The sequence below is a fragment of the Oncorhynchus tshawytscha genome, linkage group LG22 (assembly GCF_018296145.1).
Source record: "Oncorhynchus tshawytscha isolate Ot180627B linkage group LG22, Otsh_v2.0, whole genome shotgun sequence".
Classification (NCBI taxonomy): Eukaryota; Metazoa; Chordata; class Actinopteri; order Salmoniformes; family Salmonidae; genus Oncorhynchus; species Oncorhynchus tshawytscha.
This window is the reverse complement of record NC_056450.1, coordinates 3,513,606-3,535,588: the sequence shown is the minus strand read 5'-3', so window position 1 is coordinate 3,535,588 and position 21,983 is coordinate 3,513,606. Positions and strand designations below refer to the sequence as shown.

The 21,983-nt window shown below is 43.0% G+C and overlaps 1 protein-coding gene across 5 annotated transcripts in view; it reads left to right on the top strand.

Annotated features, from left to right (window-relative positions):
* Positions 1–2,051: 2,051 nt before the first annotated feature.
* Positions 2,052–21,983, top strand: part of LOC112233893 (MORN repeat-containing protein 1-like) — a 73,395-nt gene continuing 53,463 nt past the window's right edge. The window contains exons 1-10 of one of the 5 annotated variants that reach the window (XM_042303578.1): positions 2,052–2,676; positions 2,811–2,882; positions 3,298–3,396; positions 4,934–5,044; positions 5,535–5,625; positions 5,969–6,056; positions 10,891–10,987; positions 19,476–19,586; positions 19,802–19,928; positions 20,654–20,865. In XM_042303578.1, coding sequence (XP_042159512.1) covers positions 2,604–2,676; positions 2,811–2,882; positions 3,298–3,396; positions 4,934–5,044; positions 5,535–5,625; positions 5,969–6,056; positions 10,891–10,987; positions 19,476–19,586; positions 19,802–19,928; positions 20,654–20,865 — 1,081 coding nt within the window. In that variant the 5' untranslated portion in view covers positions 2,052–2,603. The remainder of the gene's footprint in view (positions 2,677–2,810; positions 2,883–3,297; positions 3,397–4,933; positions 5,045–5,534; positions 5,626–5,968; positions 6,057–10,890; positions 10,988–19,475; positions 19,587–19,801; positions 19,929–20,653; positions 20,866–21,983) is intronic. The other 4 variants (XM_042303577.1, XM_024401795.2, XM_024401796.2 and 1 more) reach the window with 4 other exon arrangements.

Sequence of the window (21,983 nt, the reverse complement as noted above, 5' to 3'; positions counted from 1 at the left end):
GAAATGTAAAATATCTTATCCAGATGTTGTAAGATCTGGCAGGCGTCAGCAACCCCTGGGCAGAGGAACATGACCAAAATGTTATGCAATCTGTCAGTTGATGACACAGTTGATGTCATGACACGCAACCATTGGCAGTGTGATGTTGTTCCTTTCTAAAGCTTCTATTTTAGTCCAAAACATGTGTGTATGCACAGCAGTGTTCTATATGTAGCAGTGTGATGTTGTTCCCCTAGATTATGCACTAAATTGCACACAATTCAAATAGGCCAGGTCAAGAGGGGATGTTAATAATTTGATAATAATAATAATAATTCATTGTATTTTTTTTAGTTAATTACAGCTGCATAGCTAATGTTTTTCTTTGGTGTACAAACACTTTTTCATATCAATATTGTACATACATGTGATTGTAAAAGTTTTGTATATTTTGGTTTGGCCCATCGCAGGTTATCTGTATTTCCGTACCCACTTATTGTTCTCTTTTGCCTGACCTTCGGCTAGCAAGGTGCCTGAGAGCTAGGACTGCGCCAAGGGATAACATAATGTGTGTTGTCTCTTCGTGTGCAGGGCAAATAAAAAAATAATTCAACTAGCAGACCTCCAGTTGTGGCAGCGTCCTAATTAAAAGTACACGACGCAGAACGAACCACGCGACATATACAGTGGTTCCCACACTTTTTATAGTCCTGTACACCTTCAAACATTCAACCTCCAGCTGAGTACCCCCTCTAGCACCAGGGTCAGCACACTCTCAAATGCTGTTTTTTGCTATCTTTGTAAGCCTGCCACACTATACATTTATTAAACATAAGAATGAGTGTGAGTTTTTGTCACAACCCGGCTTGTGGGAAGTGACAAAGAGCTCTTATAGGACCAGGGCACAAATAATAATAATCAATAACTTTGCTCTTTATTTAGCCATCTTACATTTAAAACTTTTTGTTCATCAAAAAATGTGATTAACTCACCACAGATTAATGAGAAGGGTGTGCTTGAAAGGATGAACATAACTCTGCAATGTTGGGTTGTATTGGAGAGAGTCTGTCTTACATCCTTTTCCACACACAGTCTGAGCCTGTATTTAGTTTTCATGCTAGTGAGGCCCGAGAATCCACTCTCACATAGGTACGTGGTTGCAAAGGGTATCAGTGTCTTAACAGCACGATTTGCCAAGGCAGGATACTCTTGAGCTCAGCCCAATCCAGAAATCTGACAGTGGTTTCTGATTAAATTCAATTATCACAGAACCGCTTGTTGCAATTTCGATGAGGCTCTCTTGTTCAGATATCGGTAAGTGGACTGGAGGCAGGGCATGAAAGGGATAAGGAATCCAGTTGTTTGTGTCATCCGTTTCGGGAAAGTACCTGCGTAATTGCGCACCCAACTCACTCAGGTGCATTGCAATATCACATTTGATATTGTCCATAAGCTTGAGTTCATTTGCACACAAAAAATCATACAATGATGGAAAGACCTGTATGTTTTCCTTGTTAATGCAGACAGAGAAGAGCTCCAACTTCTTAATCATAGCCTCAAATGTGTCCCACACAGAGAGTCCCTGTAATCCTAGATTCAGATCATTCAGGAGAGAAAATACATCACCCAGATAGGCCAGTCATGTGAGAAACTCCACATCATGCAAGCGGTCAGACAAGTGAAAATTATGGTCAGTAAAGAAAACTTTAAGCTTGTCTCGCAATTCAAAATTTTTTGTAAATACTTTGCCCCATAATAACCAGCGCACTTCTCTATGTTATAAAAGCATTACATGGTTGCTGCCCATATCATTGCGTAGTGCAGAAAATACACCAGAGTTCAGGGGCCTTGCTTTAACAAAGTTAACCATTTTCACTGTAGTGTCCAAAACATATTTCAAGCTGTCAGGCATTCGCTTGGCAGCAAGAGCCTGTCGGTGGATGCTGCAGTGTACCCAAGTGGCATTGGGAGCAAGCATTACCACTACACTATGTCTCCCTGTCATGGCTTTTGCGCCATCAGTGCAGATACCAACATGAGCAGCAGCTACTTACGGACTCTTAGTGGAATTCCCGTGAGAGAGTAATGGTTAATGTGATTGGATGTTAACGATTTGTCTAGGCTACATGTATTTGTGTTGTTATTTCGTACTGGAGCCGCCTTATTGGGAAGATGCACGTTTGGTAACTATGTCACAAAATTGGATGTCGGACTATCGCGTTTTAACGTCTGTGGACTATTGCTGCGTTCAGAACAACTGGGAAATCTGAAATCTCCAACTTCCGACTCCAGTGCGTCCAAAACAACTGGGAGCTCATAGAAACGAGCTCCAACTGGGAAATCTGAAATCTCCGACTTCCGACTACAGTGCGTTCAAAACAACTGGGAACTCAAAGAAACGAGCTCCAACTGGGAAACAATCCTTAGAACGGTTAAAAAACTTGGATTTCAATGTCGGAAATTCTGCATCTTTCTAGAGCTTAAAATTTCCGACCTGAAGATCACTTATGTCATGATTTGATCTCGTTTTTTCCCCCGAAGCCCAGTTGTGTTGAAAGTGCCCTTATGCTTGAGCCCTGCCCCGCGAGAGATGACTGTTGCTAAGGACGCATTTCCCAAGCAAGATGGCTGATGTAAAAAAACAAATAAGAAACTCTCGCTACTACGTCGGAGGAGTAACAAATCTTACCCGGAACGGTACGTTTAGACAGTATACGCTCAAAATAACACTTATATGATTTAAGGAATGACAACCCGTCAAATATTTGCTATAAAAAAGCGTATTATCAGCAGGTGCGTGAATCTGTCTGTCTATCCCCACCGCCATGCAGGTTTTGGCGTGTATGTGTATCCAAACAGCTTTTTTCGCTATGAGGGAGAGTGGAGTAAGGGCGAAAAACACGGTGTGTATGCCCTATGCCTTTGGTAGTAACTAACTACGTTCTTTTGGTAATAGCAGAAGGTTACACTTGGCTATGTTGCTGACAATATGATTGCTGATGATATGAGAAACAACAATAACTGAAAAACATAGCTGAACCTTATGTCGCATAGTGTGACTTTGCTACCATGTTTGCTTGTTATATTATAATGATATACAAACTATATGTTTAGGCTATGCTATCTAGCTAATCACCGTTTGACATAGCTAATCAAACACAATTGTATAATGTTGTATAAGGGAGGGAAAGCATCGGCATGTCAGGCTTAGCGTTGATGCTAACAAGAGTTTTTACGTTGTGCTGGAGGTAAACTCTATTGGTTGCATTGAAGCTAGGCTATGCACTTGAATGAAACTCCTACTTTTTTAAAATCCAGGGCATGGAAAACTCTTGATGAAAGATGGAAGTTACTACGAGGGAGAGTTTGATCATGGGGAAATAGAGGGGAATGGGTCAAGGTTCTGGGCAAAAACAGGTACATGCACTAACCTAGCTTCGATGGAACCAAGAGAGTTTTGACATTGTGCTGGACTCTCTTGGTTGCATCGAAGCTAGCACTCACCTAGGTTAGTCAGTCCTAGAGCCATATATTCTTTTGTTCTACAGTATTATTGACTATGTTTTGTTTATTCCATGTGTAACTCTGTGTTGTTGTATATGCTGAATTGCTATGCTTTATCCTGGCCAGGTCGCAGTTGCAAATGAGAACTTGTTCTCAACTAGCCTACCTGGTTAAATAAAAAATAGAAAATATATATACATACTACATGGTCAAAAGTATATGGACATCATTTCAAATTTGTGGATTTGGCAATTTCAGCCACACCCGTTGCTGACCGGTGTATACAATTGAGCACACAGCCATGCAGTCTCCATATACAAACACTGGCAGTAGAAGAGCTCAGTGACTTTCAACGTGGAACTGCCATTGGATGCCACCTTTCCAACAAGTCGTTCATCAAATTTCTTCCCTGCTAGATCTGCCCTGGTCAACTGTAAGTGCTTTTAGTGTGAAATGGAAACATCTAGGAGCAACAACGGCTCACCCGCAAAGTGGTAGGCCACACAAGCTCACAGAACGGGACCGCAGAGTGCTGAAGCCTGTAAAAAATAGTCTGTCCTCGGTTGCAACACTCACTGCCGATTTCCAAGCTGCAGCCGCACACAAGCCTAAGATCACCATTACGCAAAGCTTGCTGCCATTGGACTCAGTGGAAACATGTTGTCTGGTGTGATGAATCAGGCTTCACCATCTGGCAGTCCAACTGACATATCTGGGTTTGGCGGATGCAAGGAGAACTCTACCTGCCCGAATGCATATAACCAACTGTAAAGTTTGGTGGAGGAAGAATATAAGGTCTGGGGTTGTTTTTCATGGTTCGGGCTAGGCCCCATAGTTCCAGTGAAGGGAAATCTTAACGCTACAGCATACAATAACATTCTAGACCATTCTGTTCTTCCAACTTTGTGGCAACAGTTTGGGGAAGGCCCTTCCCCGTTTCAGCATGACAATGCCCCCGTGCACGAAGATAGATCCAACCAGAAATGGTTTGTCGAGATCGTTGTGGAAGAACTTGACTGGCCTGCACAGAGCACTGACCTCAACCCCATCAAACACCGGGATGAATTGGAACGACGACTGTGAGCCAGGCCTAATCATCCAACATCAATGTCCAACATAAGGCTCTTGTGGCTGAATGGAAGCAAGTCCCCGCAGAAATGTTCCAACATCTAGTGGAAAGCCTTCCCAGAAGAGTGGAGGCTGTTATAGCAGCAAAGGGGGGACCAACTCCATATTAATGCCCATAATTTTGGAATAAGATGTTCGACAAGCAGGTGTCCACATACTTTTATCCATTAGTGTGTGTGTGTACCACACACACACTCTGGTCAGTCCACTTCCTAAATTTGATAAGAATTCAGTGCTAGAAGACTGTATAAAGCACCAGACTTGTAGCCTAAAATGTAATATCAAGTAGTTTCAATGAACAAAGTATTTATGAATCTTTCAGGTGTATCCTATTCTGGCCAGTTCAGTGGAGGGGAGCTTCATGGCTGTGGTGTGATGCAGAAAGGCAATGGAGAGAGATACAAGGGAGAGTTCTCCTACGGACTCCGAGATGGTGGGTAATACTACACCTATATCCCAAAATACATGTCCTGCACTGGAAGCAAAGTATTTTTTGCATATTTTGACATGTTAGCCTATGTGCTAATATGCATCTACTGCAGCGTAAAGGAAAATATCTATAGGACTTCTCTGGGTGTGTCTGCAATGGCACCTTTATGTAGTGCAGGAAAATGCCATTGTAACAGAGTGATGCTGAGACTTTTTCACTTTAAAATATATGCCAAACAAAGACCAATGATTGCAAAGTTAAACAAACCATACAACTATGTGCACAAGGACGACTTAATAATTTTCACTGACAATTTGACAAAAATGTGTTTACTTGAAGAGCAGTGCAGATGCAACGTTTGGTAACAGAATGACGGCACCAACAGCACTGTACCTTTTCAGATGTAGCCAGGACTTCTGTCTGACCTTGATATGTGAAGTCAAATGTGAAGATTGTGTCATTCAATTATATTTTGCATACTCCTATCATCCAGGCAATGGGTGTCTGTTGGATAAGGATGGACAAACATACGAGGGATCGTTTCATCAAAACAAGCGGCATGGTGAAGGACAAATGCATTACAGGTACAACGTTGTCCCTCTCTTGATTACGTTGCAAAGGACCAGAGTGCTGAGTTTGATATTACTGTCTCAAGAATGTATTGCAAGTACTAAATGTTCATACCAGTCAAGATTATTCATTAGATTACGCATTTTTCATCACACTGGACATTCGAATTACGCATTTTTCATCACACTGGACATTCGAACCCTATACGCTGGACAAAATTGTTTCAAACTGAAAACATACCCAGATTAAAAATGTTCATGGACAGAAGTATGTCAAACCCAATGAGCCATCCTGTTGGAAACCAATGTCCGGTTGTTGTTCAGATGAACTCAAGATGAACTTTGCTTAATTTGACAGGAATGGGGATCAATATGAAGGAGGTTGGCTTCTGGACCAACAACAAGGCCACGGAGTGATGCGCTTTGGGGATGGATCAGTGTACGAGGTGGGTGTCCATTTTGATTTAATTTCTTCACAATGCATGTATGTTCAGACAAATCAAATGATTGATACATGCATGGTTTATTTTTCTTTCTTTCTTCGATGTGATATAATGTCCAGATGACACCGTTTTAACTGGAGTGTACTATTCTCGTCCTCAAACTTTTATTCCCCAAAATAAGATTTGATTTGTCCTCAAGCTGGCCACAAATAAACATATTGCTGTTTTGAGCGCCTCAGAATTAGAACATATATTTAGCTGCTGTTCATCCAAATTGCCACTGCGGGTCACCAATGTATTTCTACTGAGGATCAGATAGTATGTCAAGCATGCCGTAATTTGCACTACATCCTAGGACAACAAATTTTGCCCCGGGGACCGCATTGTGTCTTCAACGAGGTCCCCAGGGCCACACTGAAAATGTGTTATATTTCCTAGCTGTGCAAATGTGCAATCCTTTTGGAAAATGTCGATGCTCCTTGACTGTCTAGGTTTCATTTCATTGATTGTGTTCAGCTCGCTAATAGTCAAGAAAATGTAAGTCCAGTATCATTTCTACACAGTTTAGATGTGGTTTTAGTCATTTTAAAGTACATCAGCGTTCCAAAACACTTCAATCCACACACAGCTGTAATACGCTGACTACACAAACGGCAGGACTTCCATTTTTTAATTTTGCCAAATAAAATACACATTTCACTACGTTCAGACCACATAATAGGGCAACAGTATGTGATTATACTAATCGATATTTCACATTGTTCATCTGCATAATTTAAATCTAACATTCATTTGCAAGAGACAAAGCCCACTTGATCAGTATTTATTGCTCTAATATCCTTAGCTCATTCATAGACACTAACTCCTGTACCTCCAGCATCTATTAATTTAAGGATTAATTAAGGTATCTTCTATCCAGGGGAGTTTTGTTAAGAGTCCCGATGCTTGGTCTGAACGTTAACACACAGTTAAATTACAGCACAACTTTATAGGGTTAGTGTTCCTACACGGCCATATCTCCATGTTACCGTGCTTGTTTACGGAAGTCAGACAGAAGACAGAGGCGACCAAATGTGCTAATTAGCTATCTAGCGTGCTTGAACACCTGTGTGTAAGCGTAACTGGGAAGTGTAACAGAAGTGTAGTTGATCACTGGAAGCACACACAGCCTTATTGATCTGTGCAAACCTGCTGATAGGAAAGATCTATCTATAAAGGTAAAATGTTTCGAAAACCATATCGCAAGCTATGATTATTGACATTTCAAAATGTTAAAACGGGAATGTAGTCACACCGGTAAGCAGTGTTTATAGCTGAGAAACTTGGGATAAGGCAGAATTTCTTGTTAATGCCTTGGGTTCTCAAGAGCAATTTTATCCTGTAGTGCCACTGCTGCCAATGACATCTCTAATGCCACCAACTGGTCTGGTCCAGCCATCTAAGGTTGCTGTGACTTTATATTCACACAGCTTCTAAGGACAAATACTGTACATAAGATTTACATAACACATGATTTACATACCAAAATATTTACATACCAAATGTCATTGCTCCATGTACATCGGTTCAGTTCCAGTAGCCAGTTGTTGTTGCCCATGGTGGAATCATCTAGCCCGCTGACTCCTGAAGCCCCCATGAACTCCAGAGTCTAGAAGCTGTCTAGCTAATGTGTAAGCTGGCTAGGATTGCAAATGAGCATTTCACTAGTTAGCTGAGCTGTTTATCAGAAAATGGTTGAGATGACTCAAACACTGTAGCTAGTTAGTGTGCCTTCCTTGGCGACAATGTTATTGGGGCGCAGGAATGTTAGATCTTTTCATGAGCTGTCATTTAAGTTGGTTTGTTGCTACTGGTTTCAGATCTGAGGCGAGAGAAACTGTCTGCCATATTTTGTGTTTTGGTAAGGGCTCAGAGTGACATCACGTACCCAAGAAGCCTCAACCAATCACCTGACGCATATTAATGACTTTGCCTCCGGGTATCCTACAAAACAAAATTTTGCGACCGGATATGCGATAACCCAGCATCTCTGGAAAAAAATATCTTGTATACAGTGACACACTTTCACAAGAATTTACTTCTGGGTAACTGAGATTCCCCCAAAATTCATGTCTTGCATCAGAAGCAAAGTATTTTTTGCCTATGTGCTAATATGCATCTACTGCAGCGTTTCCCCAACTCGGTCTTCGGGACCCCAAGGTGTGCAAGAATAAAATACATTAAAAAAAGAAAAGAGAAACAAAATGGTGCCGTTTCGGGACGTGTGGTGGAAAGTGATGCGGGCGCTGGAGATGGGGGTGTGATGTAGTTGATGTTTGTATGATGTTGTTGTTTGTATGTGTATATTTTGTATTGTTTATAAAATAAAATCTTATTAGAAAAAGATATGTACCATGGGCATACATACCAAATTTGGACATATGGCCCATAACAATATGTTTTTCAAAGGTTTTCAAAAATGGCCAAGATGGAGGACAATCGAAAGACACCTACATACAAAGTTTCAAGTCTCTAGGTCAAATGGGACAACAGGTATGAGGGTTTCAAGGTAGACTTGGCGATATGACGTAAATTCAGAAAGTAAATAGCGTAGTGGCTCAATTTCCAGAACAACAACTAGTGTTGAAGCGCAAGGCCAACTGTGGAGATGGGAGAACCTTTCAGGAGGACAACCATCTCTACAGAACTCCACTAATCAGGCCTCTATGGTAGAGTGGCCAGATGGAAGGCACTCCTCAGTAAAAGGCACATGACAACCCGCTTGGAGTTTGCTGAAAGGCCCCTAAAGGACTCTGACCATAAGAAACAAGATTCTCTGGTCTGATGAAACCAAGATTGTACTCTTTGGCCTGTATGCCAAGAGGTACATCTGGAGGAAACCTGGCACCATCCCTACGGTGAAGCATGATGGTGGCAGCATCATGCTGTGGGGATGTTTTTCAGCGGCAGGGACTGGGAGTCAGGATCGAGGGAAAGATGAACGGAGCAAAGTACAGAGATCCTTTATGAAAACCTGTTCCAGAGGGCTCAGGACCTCAGACTGGGGTGAAGGTTCACCTTCAAACAGGACTATGACCCTAAGCACACAGCCAAGACAATGCAGGAGTGGCTTCGGGACAAGTCTCTGAATGTCCTTGAGTGGCCCAGACAGAGCCCAGACTTGAATCCGATCAAACATCTCTGGAGAGACCTGAAAATAGCTGTGCAGCGAAGCTCCCCATCCAACCTGACAGAGCTTGAGAGGATCTGCAGAGAAGAATGGGAGAAACTCCCCAAATACAGGTGTGCCAAGCTTCTAGCGTCTTACCCAAGAAGACTTGAGGCTGTAATCGCTGCCAAAGGTGCAAAAATTCTAAAAACCTGTTTTTGCTTCATCATTATGGGGTGTTGTGTATAGATTGATCAGGGGACAAAAAACTATTTAAACTATTTTAGAAGAAGGCTGTAAGGTAGCAAAATGGGGAAAAGTCAAGGGGTCTGAATACTTTCAGAAAGCACTGTATATACTTTTTATTGAAACAATTGAATAGTTTGTTTAAAATGTGTACATTGGAAATAGCCCTGTACCCTACAGTAACTACCTACTTTCACAGTAAACACAACTCCAGTTGTTTGGCTATTTACCCCCACCTAACCCTTGATCCAGTGTTTTTATTAAAATCTAAAGGAAACATATCTCTCCTCTGTGACCTGAACTTGAACTTTGTAATGAGTTGCAGGACTCATTGATTTAGAACTGGCAGCAGGCTGTGGCTATGGGGAGCCAGGGGGGTAGAGACCCAGGAAAGACAAGTATTGACTATTCACCACACAGCTTCTTGACAGCTGCGCTAAGCCAGCACTAAACTTCCAACCAGAGAGAAGAGAGAGAGACTGCCTAAGCAGATGAAGCCATAATCCCAGTTGATTTCACCTATGACATTAAAAGTCTGATTATTGATGATTATGAATGTGGAAATATTATGTGCTTTGAAATGATCTAGCCTATATGCTGTCAACTGAAAGCATAGGGGTGAAGAGAATTTTTCATTTGGAAAGATAACGAACAACGTAGTTCACCAACATGAACTCATTGATTTATGTGACGGTTGTCCAAAAAGACGCAAACGTTAAAATTGCAAGGTTGCAGTCAAACCTCCAGCTCTTCCCCTTGGTACTGTAGGTCATCAAAAGTCCCACTGAACATGGTCCAGCAGCAATTCAAGCTTTATTTCTTTACTGTATCCTGTTGAACAACTTTCTATCTACACCACCTCTCAAGGCCTCAAGACATTCAAAGGTTATGATTGACGTAAATCGTGATTATTTTCTTTAGGTTTATAAAAGGAAACGGTGCTTACTGTAGAATACCCATGGTAGTCTATCTGTTTCGCTCTCTCTCTCACTGAGCAGTGGCCTAGTTTTCCTCTGCACATTTTTGCCTGTGCCATAGCCTTAGGCCTGTCGATGCGATCAGAATTAGAAATTCTAATGGACGTGTCACCACTTTGAAGTAGTGTTCGAGAGCTTTGAGTCTGGAGCTCCCTTGGATCTGCCAGGCAAAGTCTGTGCATTGATCCCCCTGAATTTGTTTGACTTTGACTTTCTCTGTCTCCCTTTCCGCCTCTCTCTCTCTCTCTCTCTCGCTCTTTTACTTTCTTTCTTTCTCTCTCACTCCCTCTCCCCCCCTCTCTCACATGCACGCACACACAGACTCCTCCCGTCTTATCTCAGAGGTATGGCTTTTAGCGTCTCCTGATGTACATGTCTTCCTTTGTTGTATACTAAGTTGTATACTAAGAATAGTACAGTAGTATAAATATAATGCCTCAAACCTAAAATACAATCTCCTTAAAAGGGCCAATGGCGTAATAACCTCTTCAACGGCCAGGGGACCATGATCCACTGTTCTGGGATTATCTATGAAGGGTTGTGGACCAACGGCAGACCGCTAGGTAAGTAGAACTGCAAGATACCTACGAACATATTCACACACACAGCCTGGGTGTCAGGTGGTTTGCCAAGTCCCAAATCAACCCCTAGACTCTACCCCTAAAGGCCCATCTAATAGATATGTAAGGATAAAATGTGCGTAAGCTTATTGGTCTTTTAACAAGACTAGACTAATGGCTCTGGGCCAGTCCAAGAAGACAGTGGCTGCATCCCAGATTATACCCTATTCCCTATTTTAGTGCACTACTTCTGACAATAACACTGGGCCCTGGTCAAAAGTAGTGCACTGAAAAGGGCATAGGGTGCCATTTGGGATGCAAATTTAACCTTTTACTGCAGTGAGCTAAATCAGGGTCACACAGTATTTCTTGGTTGTCTTAAACAAATCTACCTTGAATCAAAAGTATACACCTCACACACATGGTTATGGGCTTAAAAAAAGAAGACATCTGTACCATGTCAGATATAGAGTGTATTCCATTTTGAGTTTGCATCCCAATATTACGCTTAATATACACTGAACAAAAATATAAACGCAACAATTTAAAGACTTACAGTTCATATAAGGAAATCAGTCAATTGAAACAAATTCATTAGGCACTTATCTATGGATTTTATGACTGGGAATACAAATATGCATCTGTTGGCCACAGATATCTTTAAAAAAAAATTAGGGGTGTGGATCAGAAAACCAGTCAGTATCTGGTGTGACCACCATTTGCCTCATGCAGCGCAACACATCTCTTTCACAAAGAGTTGATCAGGCTGTTGATTGTGGCCTGTGGAATGTTGTCCCACTCCTCTTCAATGGCTGTGCAAAGTTGCTGATATTGGCGTAACCTTGAACACTGTCGTACACGTCGATCCAGAGCATCCCAAACATGCTCAATGGGTGTCCTGTCTGAGTATGCAGGCCATGGAAGAACTGGGACATTTTCGGCTTCGATTAATTGTGTACAGATCCTTGTGACATGGTGCATTATCATGCTGAAACATAAGGTAATGGTGGTGGGATGAATGGCACAACAATGGGCTCAGGACTTCGTCACGGTATCGCTGTGCATTCAAATTGCCTTTGATTAAATTGAGTTGTGTTCATTGTCCATAGTTTATGCCTGCCCATACCATAACTCCACCACCACGGAGCACTTTGTTCACAACATTAGCAAACTGCTCGTCCACACGACTCCATACACACTGTCTCCCATCTGCCTGGTACAGTTGAAACTGGGATTCATCTGTGAAGCGCACACTCCAGCGTACCAGTGACCATCGAAGGTGAGCACTTCCCCATTGAAGTCGGTTACGACACCGAACTACAGTCAGGTCAAGACCCTGGTGAGGACGACGAGCACGCAGATGAGCTTCCCTGAAACCGTTTCAGTTTGTGCAGAAATTCTTTGGTTGTGCAAACCCACAGTTACATCAGCTGTCCGGGTGGCTGGTGTCAGATGGTCCTGCAGGTGAAGAAGCTGGATGCGGAGGTCCTGGGCTGGGTTAGATGTGCTTCTGTGGTTGTGAGGCCAGTTGGATGTAATGGTAAATTCTCTAAAACGACTTTGGAGTGGCTTAGGGTGTAGAAATGAACATTACAATCTCTAGAAACAGCTGTGGTGGACATTCCTGCCGTCAGCATGCCAATTGCACGATCCATCAAAGCTTGAGACGTCTTGGCATTGTGTTGTGACAAAACTGCACATTTTAGTGGCCTTTTATTGTCCCCAGCACAAGGTTTAATCAACTTGTTGATATACCAAACCTGTCATGTGGATGGATTATCTTGGGAAATGAGAAATGCTCACGAACAGTAATGTAAATAAATTTGTGCACAAAATTTGATAGAAATAAGCTTTTTCTGGGATCTTTTATTTCAGCTCATGAAATATGAGACCAACACTTTACATGTTGCATTTATATTTTTGTTCACTGTACATCACAAAAGATTGAAATATAACAAAATCATTTGAAATAGAAACACCAGATTTTCAGCTGTTGTTTTTAGTGCGGGCTCTGGTGAAAAGTAGTGCACTATATAGGGAATAGGGTGCCATTTGGAATAGCCAGCGACAAAGCAGGAACAGTATGTTACCTACCCAGGCTAACCTATCCTGTACATGACAGACACGAGCCTGTCTAACATACACTGCACCTTGCACAGTAGACTGAGTAGGTGATTGATTTAGCTGTTTTTTGGCCTTGAATTATGATCAGTCTATGCCTTGCCATAACAAAATCCTGGGATGTGTGCTGTTGTCATGGACATCGTCAGGCATGCACAGCAACATTTTTCCATCCAGAAAAATCTAAGGAGCGTCCATGATGCGCGTCTCCTGATTGGTTTTTCGACAACAACTATAACTATATTGTTACATCTCGACGCTCTGCATCCTTCCGGACTGTGGAGTGGATCACATTGTCATTGTCACAGGTCGACTCCTCTTTTTTTATACATTTCTGGAGCTGCGGAATGCACTCATTCGTTGTCTTGCTGTCAATTACATAAGCTGTGTGGCCTATTTCTTGGTCGATCCATATCAACATCTCTGCGCATTAGTGGTGTGGTAGGCTAAATAAATACATCAGAACAGGCAAAATTCAAAGAACAATGATGAAGGAAATGAAAAATGCTGGGCCAAGCATGACCAAAGCTGGTGGCTGAGCGAAAATGGAGCGAGAGAGAAGGCCAAAGCTCCAATTTTTTGAAAATCCAGCCAAACTACACATGCTCCGCTCCTCTCCGCCCACATCCCCAGCAGCTGAGAGGAAATGGCATTCCTCCTCTGGGAAGCAGGCAAGTAGGGATCTGGGACTTAAGCATTGTAAAAAAGGCTGGCACTCTTGTTTGTTCATGTATGCCTTTTGTATTGCCATATTATCATTAGCCGACTGCATTGCTACCTGTTTTCGCGTGAGTGTGTGTGGTGGTGACCAAGTTACAGTAAAGGGCCTCAACATCCCGTTCTAACTGGGCAGCACTATAGTGGGCAGATTTTAGTGAATCAGTTCAAGTGTACCAGCGGATGAGGGCATTCACAGTTGACCGCTAAGACGAGCTCCAGCTAGCCATTTTTCATGGTCCTTCGAGCCTGATTTAGCATCCAACTGTGTTTTTCATGGTCCTTCGAGCCAGATTTAGCATCCAACTGTGTTTTCCATGGTCCTTCGAGCCAGATTTAGCATCCAACTGTGTTTTTCATGGTCCTTTGAGGCTGATTTAGCATCCAACTGTGCTTTTCATGGTCTTTCGAGCCTGATTTAGTATCCAACTGTGTTTTTCATGGTCCTATGAGCCTGATTTAGCATCCAACTGTGTTTTTCATGGTCCTATGAGCCTGATTTAGCATCCAACTGTGCTTTTCATGGTCTTTCGAGCCTGATTTAGCATCCAACTGTGCTTTTCATGGTCTTTCGAGCCTGATTTAGTATCCAACTGTGTTTTTCATGGTCCTATGAGCCTGATTTAGCATCCAACTGTGTTTTTCATGGTCCTACAAGCCCTGCATCAGGCCTCCTCAGTGAACATTGAGTGGAGTGATCACACCCTCTCCAGTTGGGAGATGCAGGGAGACTGAGAGGGAAGAGATCAGGCAGGTATTCTCTAGGACCTCCCGGTCAGGCCCCCCCACTAGCTTTGGACTAGTAACTTAAAGGTTGCAGGTTCGAATCCCCAAGCTGACAAGGTACAAATCTGTCATTCTGCCCCTGAACAGGCAGTTAACCCACTGTTCCTAGGCCGTCATTGAAAATAAGACTTTGTTCTTAACTGACTTGGCTAGTTAAATAAAGGTAAAAAAATAAATAATTATCTCCACGGTACTGTTGGGACTTCCACTATATCCCAAGGTAGCCTAGCTACTCACCAGATTGATGTCACTCCAGGCCCTCCCGGTTGGAGCATACTCCATATCTACCAGAACATCGGGGAGCAGCTGCCACCCCGGGCATGAGCCACCCGAGTGCCTTGTCCGCTTCTGCTCTCCAGAGCGGCTCAGGTCCCCATCAGCCAGCGGTGGATTATTCACCTGCTCCTAGGATGGAGCCACAGCCTGCATCTACCACAGATTTCACGTGCAGCCAGGACGTTGGGGCCTCTCCATCCCCGCCTGCATTCACTGTGATAGTTCAAGCCCCGATTTTCAGTACCTGCCTTCCTGGCAGGTGTAAAGTGTCCAGGTTTTGAATGTCTTGCCCCTCAAGTAGGTCCAGTGTATCCTGTCTCTGTTGTAGGTTTAAGTTCCTTGTCTTCCTGGTAGGCCCAGTCTATCATCTACCCTTAGTCCCTAGCACTAGGTCCTCTGTCTCCAGCTGTGAAACTGTTGGTCTGCTATCGCCAGCACTAATCGACCCTCAGATCCTAGCCCAGATGGGTCATCAGGGTCCTGCCCGGTTAGGTTCAGAGTTAACAGTTCCCCTCAGTCATTGTCCCAGTCAGGTCCAGAGTTAGTTGTCCCAGTCAGGTTACGTACACATATTTTGCAGATGTTATCGCGGGTGTTCATAGCTCCAACAGTGCAGTAATACCTGACAATACAAAACAATTCACGCAAATCCCCAAATAAAAAGAAAGGAATTAAGAAATATTAGAACAATCAATGTCAGAGGCCGGAATATAAATAGTATATGATAGACATTGTGGACTGTATGAATAGAAAAGGTGTGACTAGGATACAGTATGTACATGGTGGCAAGAAAAAGTATGTGAACCCTTTAAGAATTACCTGGATTTCTACATAAATTGGTCATAAAATGTGATCTGATCATCCTCTAAGTCACAACAATAGACAAACAGTGTGCTTAAACTAACACAGAAATGATTGTATTTTTCTTGTCTATATTGAATACTTAATTTAAACATTCACAGTGTAGGTTGGAAAAAGTATGAGAACCCCTAGGCTAATGGCTTCTCCAAAAGCTAAATGGAGTCTGGAGTCCAATCAATGAGATGAGATTGGATATGTTGGTTAGAGCTGCCCTGCCCTTTAAAAAACACTCACAACATTTTTGAGTTTGCTATTCACAAGAAGCATTGCCTGGTGTGAACCATACCTCGAACAAAGGAGATCTCAGAAGACCGGAGATTAAGAATTGTTGACTTGCATCTATAAGCCTTGATGTTCATCAGTCCACGGTAAGACAAATTGTCTATACATGGAGAAAGTTCAACACTGTTGCTACTCTCCCTAGGAGTGGCCATCCTGCGAAGATGACTGCAAGAGCACAGTGCAGAATGCTCAATGAGGTTAAGAAGAATCCTAGTGTCAGCTAAAGACTTACAGAAATCTATTGGAACATGGAAACATCTCTGTTGATGAGTCTACGATAAGTAAAACACTAAACAAGAACGGTGTTCATTGGAGGACACCACAGAAGAAGCCACTGTTGTCCAAAAAAAGCATTACTGCATGTCTGAAGTTTGCAAAAGTGCACCTGAATGTTCCACAGCGCTACTGGCAAAATATTCTGTGGACAGATGAAACTACAGTTGAGTTGTTTGGAAAGAACACACAACACTATGTGTGAAGAAAAAAAAGGCACAGCACACCAATATCAAAACCTCATCCCAACTGTAAAGTATGGTGGAGGGAGAATCATGGTTTGGGGCTACTTTGCTGCCTCGGCCTGGACAGCTTTCTCTAATCGACGGAAAAACTTGAATTCATTTATCAAGACCGTTTGCAGGAGAATGTTAGGCTATCTGTCCGCCAATTGTCCGCTCAGTAGAAGTTGGGTGATGCAACAGGACAACCCAAAACGCAGAAGTAAATCAACAACAGAATGGCTTCAACAGAAGAAAATATGCCTTCTGAAGTGGCCCGGTCAGAGTCCTGACTTCAACCCGATTGAGATGCTGTGGCATGACCTCAAGAGAATAGTTCACACCAGGCATCCCAAGAATATTGCTGAACTGAAACAGTTTTGTAAAGAGGAATGGTCCAAAATACCTCCTGACCGCTGTGCAGGTCTGATCCGCATCTACAGAAAACGTTTGGTTGAGGTTATTGCTGCCAAAGGAGGGTCAACCAGTTATTAAATCCAAGGGTTCACATACTTTTCCCACCCTGCACTGTGAATGTTTACACGGCGTGTTCAAAAAAGACATGAAAATTTATAATTATGTATGCAGTGGGTTAAACAGTATGTAAACATTGTTAAAGTGACCAGTGTTCAATGACTGCAGGGCAGCAGTCTCTGCAGGGTTGAGTGCCGGGTGATGGCTACCTAGTAACAGTGACTAAAGTTCAGGGCAGGGTACTGGGCGGAGGCCAGCTAGTGGGGACTATTTATTATCAGGCTACTATAGCAGCAAAAGGGGGACCAACTCCATATTAATGGCCATGATTTTGGAGTGAGATGTTCGACAAGCAGGTGTTACATACACATACATGTGGTCATCTAGTGTATATATGTATATTGGTGTGGGCAATGTCTGACCCTTGCAGGATTAGGCCGAGTTGTTAGGTTTGAGAGTTTGTTTTGTCATGCTTTGCTTATAGCTAATGCTAGTGCTATTGTTTGTTCATGCATGCCTTTTGTATTTCCATATTATTATTTGCCTACTGCATTGCTACCTGTGTTGTGTGGCCATTAACTGTTTTATTTGTAGTGTCTATATTACATGCTACCTCAGTGATTTCTATAGTTATTTTATGGTGCTGTTAGCAGGCTACCGTTGCATAGTATAGTGTCTGTAGCTTTCTGACCCTATCCAGCCTGCTCTCGTGCTCTAGAACATGTGCAGTAGCCAAGCAATCAGATAAAATCTGTAGCCAGGCCTGAGAGAGAACCATACATCTTAATAACCCTAGGCTCAGTTCTCTCCCCCTCACTGGCAATAAGTTTACATTTGCTGATGTGTGAATATGTTATACTATAGCAGTCTGTGTTAGAACATCATGCTTTCTGTTTGCACATATTGTTATTGCCTTCTTAATTATGTAGAGTCCACCTTTACGATTGCATGATGTATATTTATCTCAGTAGTCTCTTAGAAATGGATCCTAATGATTGTTTTACTCTGCCTTTCCCTGTTAGAATGCAATGTTGAGGCCCATTACTGTAACTTGGTCACCACCACACACCATGCATATAAAACATCTTCAAATGGAAGCAGCAGTGTGTGTGTGTGTGTGTGTGTGTGTGTGTGTGTGTGGTGGTGGTGGTGACCAAGTTACAGTAATGGGCCTCAACATCACGTTCTAACCGGACAGCACTATAGTGGGCAGAACCAAAACCAAAACCAATCAGCATTAAGTACTAGCTGGTGAGGGAATATCCAGCCAACTGCTCAGACCAGACCTCTCCTTGGCAGGCTGCTGCTGCTCAGGGTGAGGCAGGTGTGGACTGAAGGTGGGGGGGATCACTCCCATCGGGGGGGATTTCCTGTGTGCGTGTATGTGTACATGCAAACATGCACATGTTGGAGGAGGCAGGTTACTTACGCCTGATTCATTTGAACCAGCGCTGAGCTGACAAGGGTGTAAATTGCTCCGATTAGGATTCTGAAGATTGTGGCATCTGTTTACTCTTCTCGGTAATGCCTGCTGTCTACGAGGAGCCATCGCTTCCAAAGTTATTGATCTACCACTCTTCTCTGCCCGTTGTTTTCACCATGCGCCCAACACGGGTGATCATCTCCAATCATAAGACTACTATGCACCGCGCCCTGCGTTGAATGCTAATGCCCATCGTGGGTAGGACACACAGTGCTTCTTGGCACTAGGAGATGGCAGATTTATGATTTTTTTAGTGCTGCCCACTACTGAATGCTAAGCCAGTGAACTGTCCTGCATATGGCAATGCACCACACACAACTTCTTGGGCTCATATTAATAACGTCTCAGAGTGCTGATCTAGGATCAGGCCCATGTAATCGTGTTCATTATGATCACGACTGTGGGAAGGCAACACTGTTCCTAGATAAGCACTCCTACACCGAGATGCTTTCTGAATACAGGCTCAGCTCTTCGACTTTTGGCGTCTGTTTTTGTTCTTGGTAGATTTGAAGCGGCGGTACATGAGTGTACATGACGTGGCGTGATGACTTCCTTGACATGACATGACAAGGTTTGTTAATGGAGTCGTTTGATCTGCATGCCAACTAATGGGTGGGGATGGGATGTAGTTGGATCTATTCATGAGGTGGGACCTGGCAGCACTTCGAGACGACTCAGAACAGTGACATATGCTAATTACTTATCCTACTGAGGGCAGAGAGAGAGAGAAGGGGAAAGAGGAACCAACAGAGGGAGAGAAGAAAAATAGTTTACTCAAACTAGAGAGTGAGGGGAGAGAGAGAGCGAGAGAGCTAGTTTCCTTTTGTTATACACTAACACTTTGACCTGTCTCAGCGTAGCTCTGATCAAGGGGTTTTAATGAGAGCGTGGTTTTGGATGTCGAGTGGTATTGAAAAGAAGTCTCTTTGGTGATGTGGTGCATGGAAAACTGAATGGCCTTGATTATTCATTGAAGCCCATTTGTATACCACGGCAGGTGGCGCTTCGAAAGTCGTAATAGAGGGAGGAGATGTCTTGGAGGTCTTCCAAGAGACTCCATTTTGTGTGGAAGTGCAACTGCAGACGGAGGCGGGAGAGAAGGCAACGGGTGAGACACAAAATGGACGTCAGATAGGAATATCATAGAGTTTACTTTACGGTTACCAGGGTTGAGGATTGGGTCAATTCCATTTCAATTCAGTAAATTGAGGAAAATTATAAGTTGACTGTTACACAAAAATGCAGTTTAAAAAAAATACAATGTGTACATCTGATTGAGAAGTGTGAACTGTAAACCATGTACAATCTCTTTTCTTTTTCCAGGTGAAAATGGCAGAGTCTTACAAATATCCACTGCTATCAGACTCTGTGATCTCTCCCCGTCAACAACTCCATCGAGCCTGCTGAAGATGATGGAAGACATCAAGGAAACACCCATCCCCACACCATTGTAGGATATGCCAATCATATAATTAAATAGAAAATGTATCCCTGACCAAGATGGCTGCCTTTATCAGCACATAAGAGCAGGGATGGGCAACAGGTGGATGCGGTCGGCAAGCCGATTTAAATACAGCCGGCGGTCAATTTAAAAATAAATAAATTGGGGAAACAGCACTTGAACTTCTAAAACCTGATTATAATTATTTTTTGAATGGACCGATGTATTTTGAAACAACTGTCCTTTTTTTCCAGACTGCAAATACATTTTTACAAACAAATCGGTCCACATTTGTTTTTGCGTTACTCTGTTCAATTTCCAAGTCTCGATGTGGTCCTCGAGCCTTGATGTTGCCTATCCTTGTTCAATAGCTATGCAGGTCAATGACATTATCCGCTCCAGTGTAATCTCTATGACGCAACTTTATTCCAACGTAGTTCCATGTTTCCACTGCTTCCGCCAATGCCCATGTTTGTTAATCTTTTTTTTTGTCCCATGGTTGGCAGGATGTGCTGTGTTTTGAATTGCATGGTCTCTAGTTCTCTAGTCTAGAGATTGGGAGCTGTGTGGATTACACGGATGTGTCATCTCTCGCACTCTCTGTTTTCATTATTTTTCATTCACTCGCTCTGTCACACTCTTTTACTAACCCTTCTATGTCTTTCTCTCTACCTATTTCTTCTCGCTCTCTCCCCTTCTTACTATTTTATATCTATTTCTCTCCCCCCACTCAGTGGCTTTCAGGTTGTCAGCTACCCTTTGATGGAGAGAGCCTTTGGAAGCCAGATCTTCATAGACACTGCAGCCCCCCTAGCCGTGGCTGCGGTGGCAGCTAAATCAGGCTCAGCGCAGGCTGACTCGCCACTGCTTCCCGAGGGCGAGTGGGAGTCTGGAAGCGGATCAGACGGGCCGCCACTCGTGGGGGGTACCCCCAGCGACCTGGATGGTAAGGGATAGTCACGGCAAGTCATTCGCCACGCCGCCCTTTATTTCTCTCTCGCACTGTTTACTGGGCCTTCTGTTATTTGTACACACACACACACTCACTCTCTCACTCTTTCTCTCTCACTATTTCTCTTGCTTTTTCTTTCTCTCTTTAAAAAAACATGGCTTCTTTATAGGAGATGCCTGGAGAGCAGAGTCTACCAGTATGTGTGTATATAAAGATATCTTTAATGTTTTGGCTGCTGAAATGTACTTTACTTAGGATTTTCCTCAGGGAGGTCCCATTTTATGGAGCGTTTCAAGTCTATCTGGCTTCACAGACGTCTCAATCAGCTACAGAGGTCTTGGCAGTAAAATTTTGTGTTTGAAATGTCTTAATTTGTTTAATTAATCGCAAACACAGGATAGACTGTCTTTCTTATAGAAAAGCTTGTGAACAAACACAAATAATCATATTTGTCGTATCCACTATCCATACCATTTGTCATCGACACTGTTTTAACCAATAAATGATTCAATTGTTCAAACGATCGCGACAATTACAACCTATCACATAAGTGGTCCCCTTTTTAAAAAGGCTCTCTGCAATTCAGACGCCAATTCAGACACTATTTGATCAACAGCATTAATCTCAGCTAAATGCCACTTTAACCTTAAGCTGCTGTTCCACCCCACTCACCATGCTACCAGCCCATCCCATCACCCTGAGTCCGGGAGCTAGCACGCCGCCCTTCTCTTAGAATTCTTGAGACAATTACCTTGGCAGGCAAGATGTAGGGGTGATAAATATTTCATACGGGCGTCCATTAAAGACACAAGAGGCTCCTCTTCATCGAGATGAGAGGCCAGGCCTCCCGCTGTCTAGAATGTTAATGATTGTGTAGTGCAGTGGTAGAAGGGGGTGTGTGTGTGTGTGTGTGTGTGTGTGTGTGTGTGTGTGTGTGTGTGTGTGTAGGCGGGTCGAAGGGAGAAGGCAGGGGATCAGTGATATTCCAAACAGATGTTGTTGTGGTTTTTAAGTTAATTTGTGTTGTGCTGTTTGGTACACTCCATTGCTCTTGTCAATGTTCTGGGTGCTTGGGAGGATGGATCAGCTTTAATATTGCAAATAGATTGTGG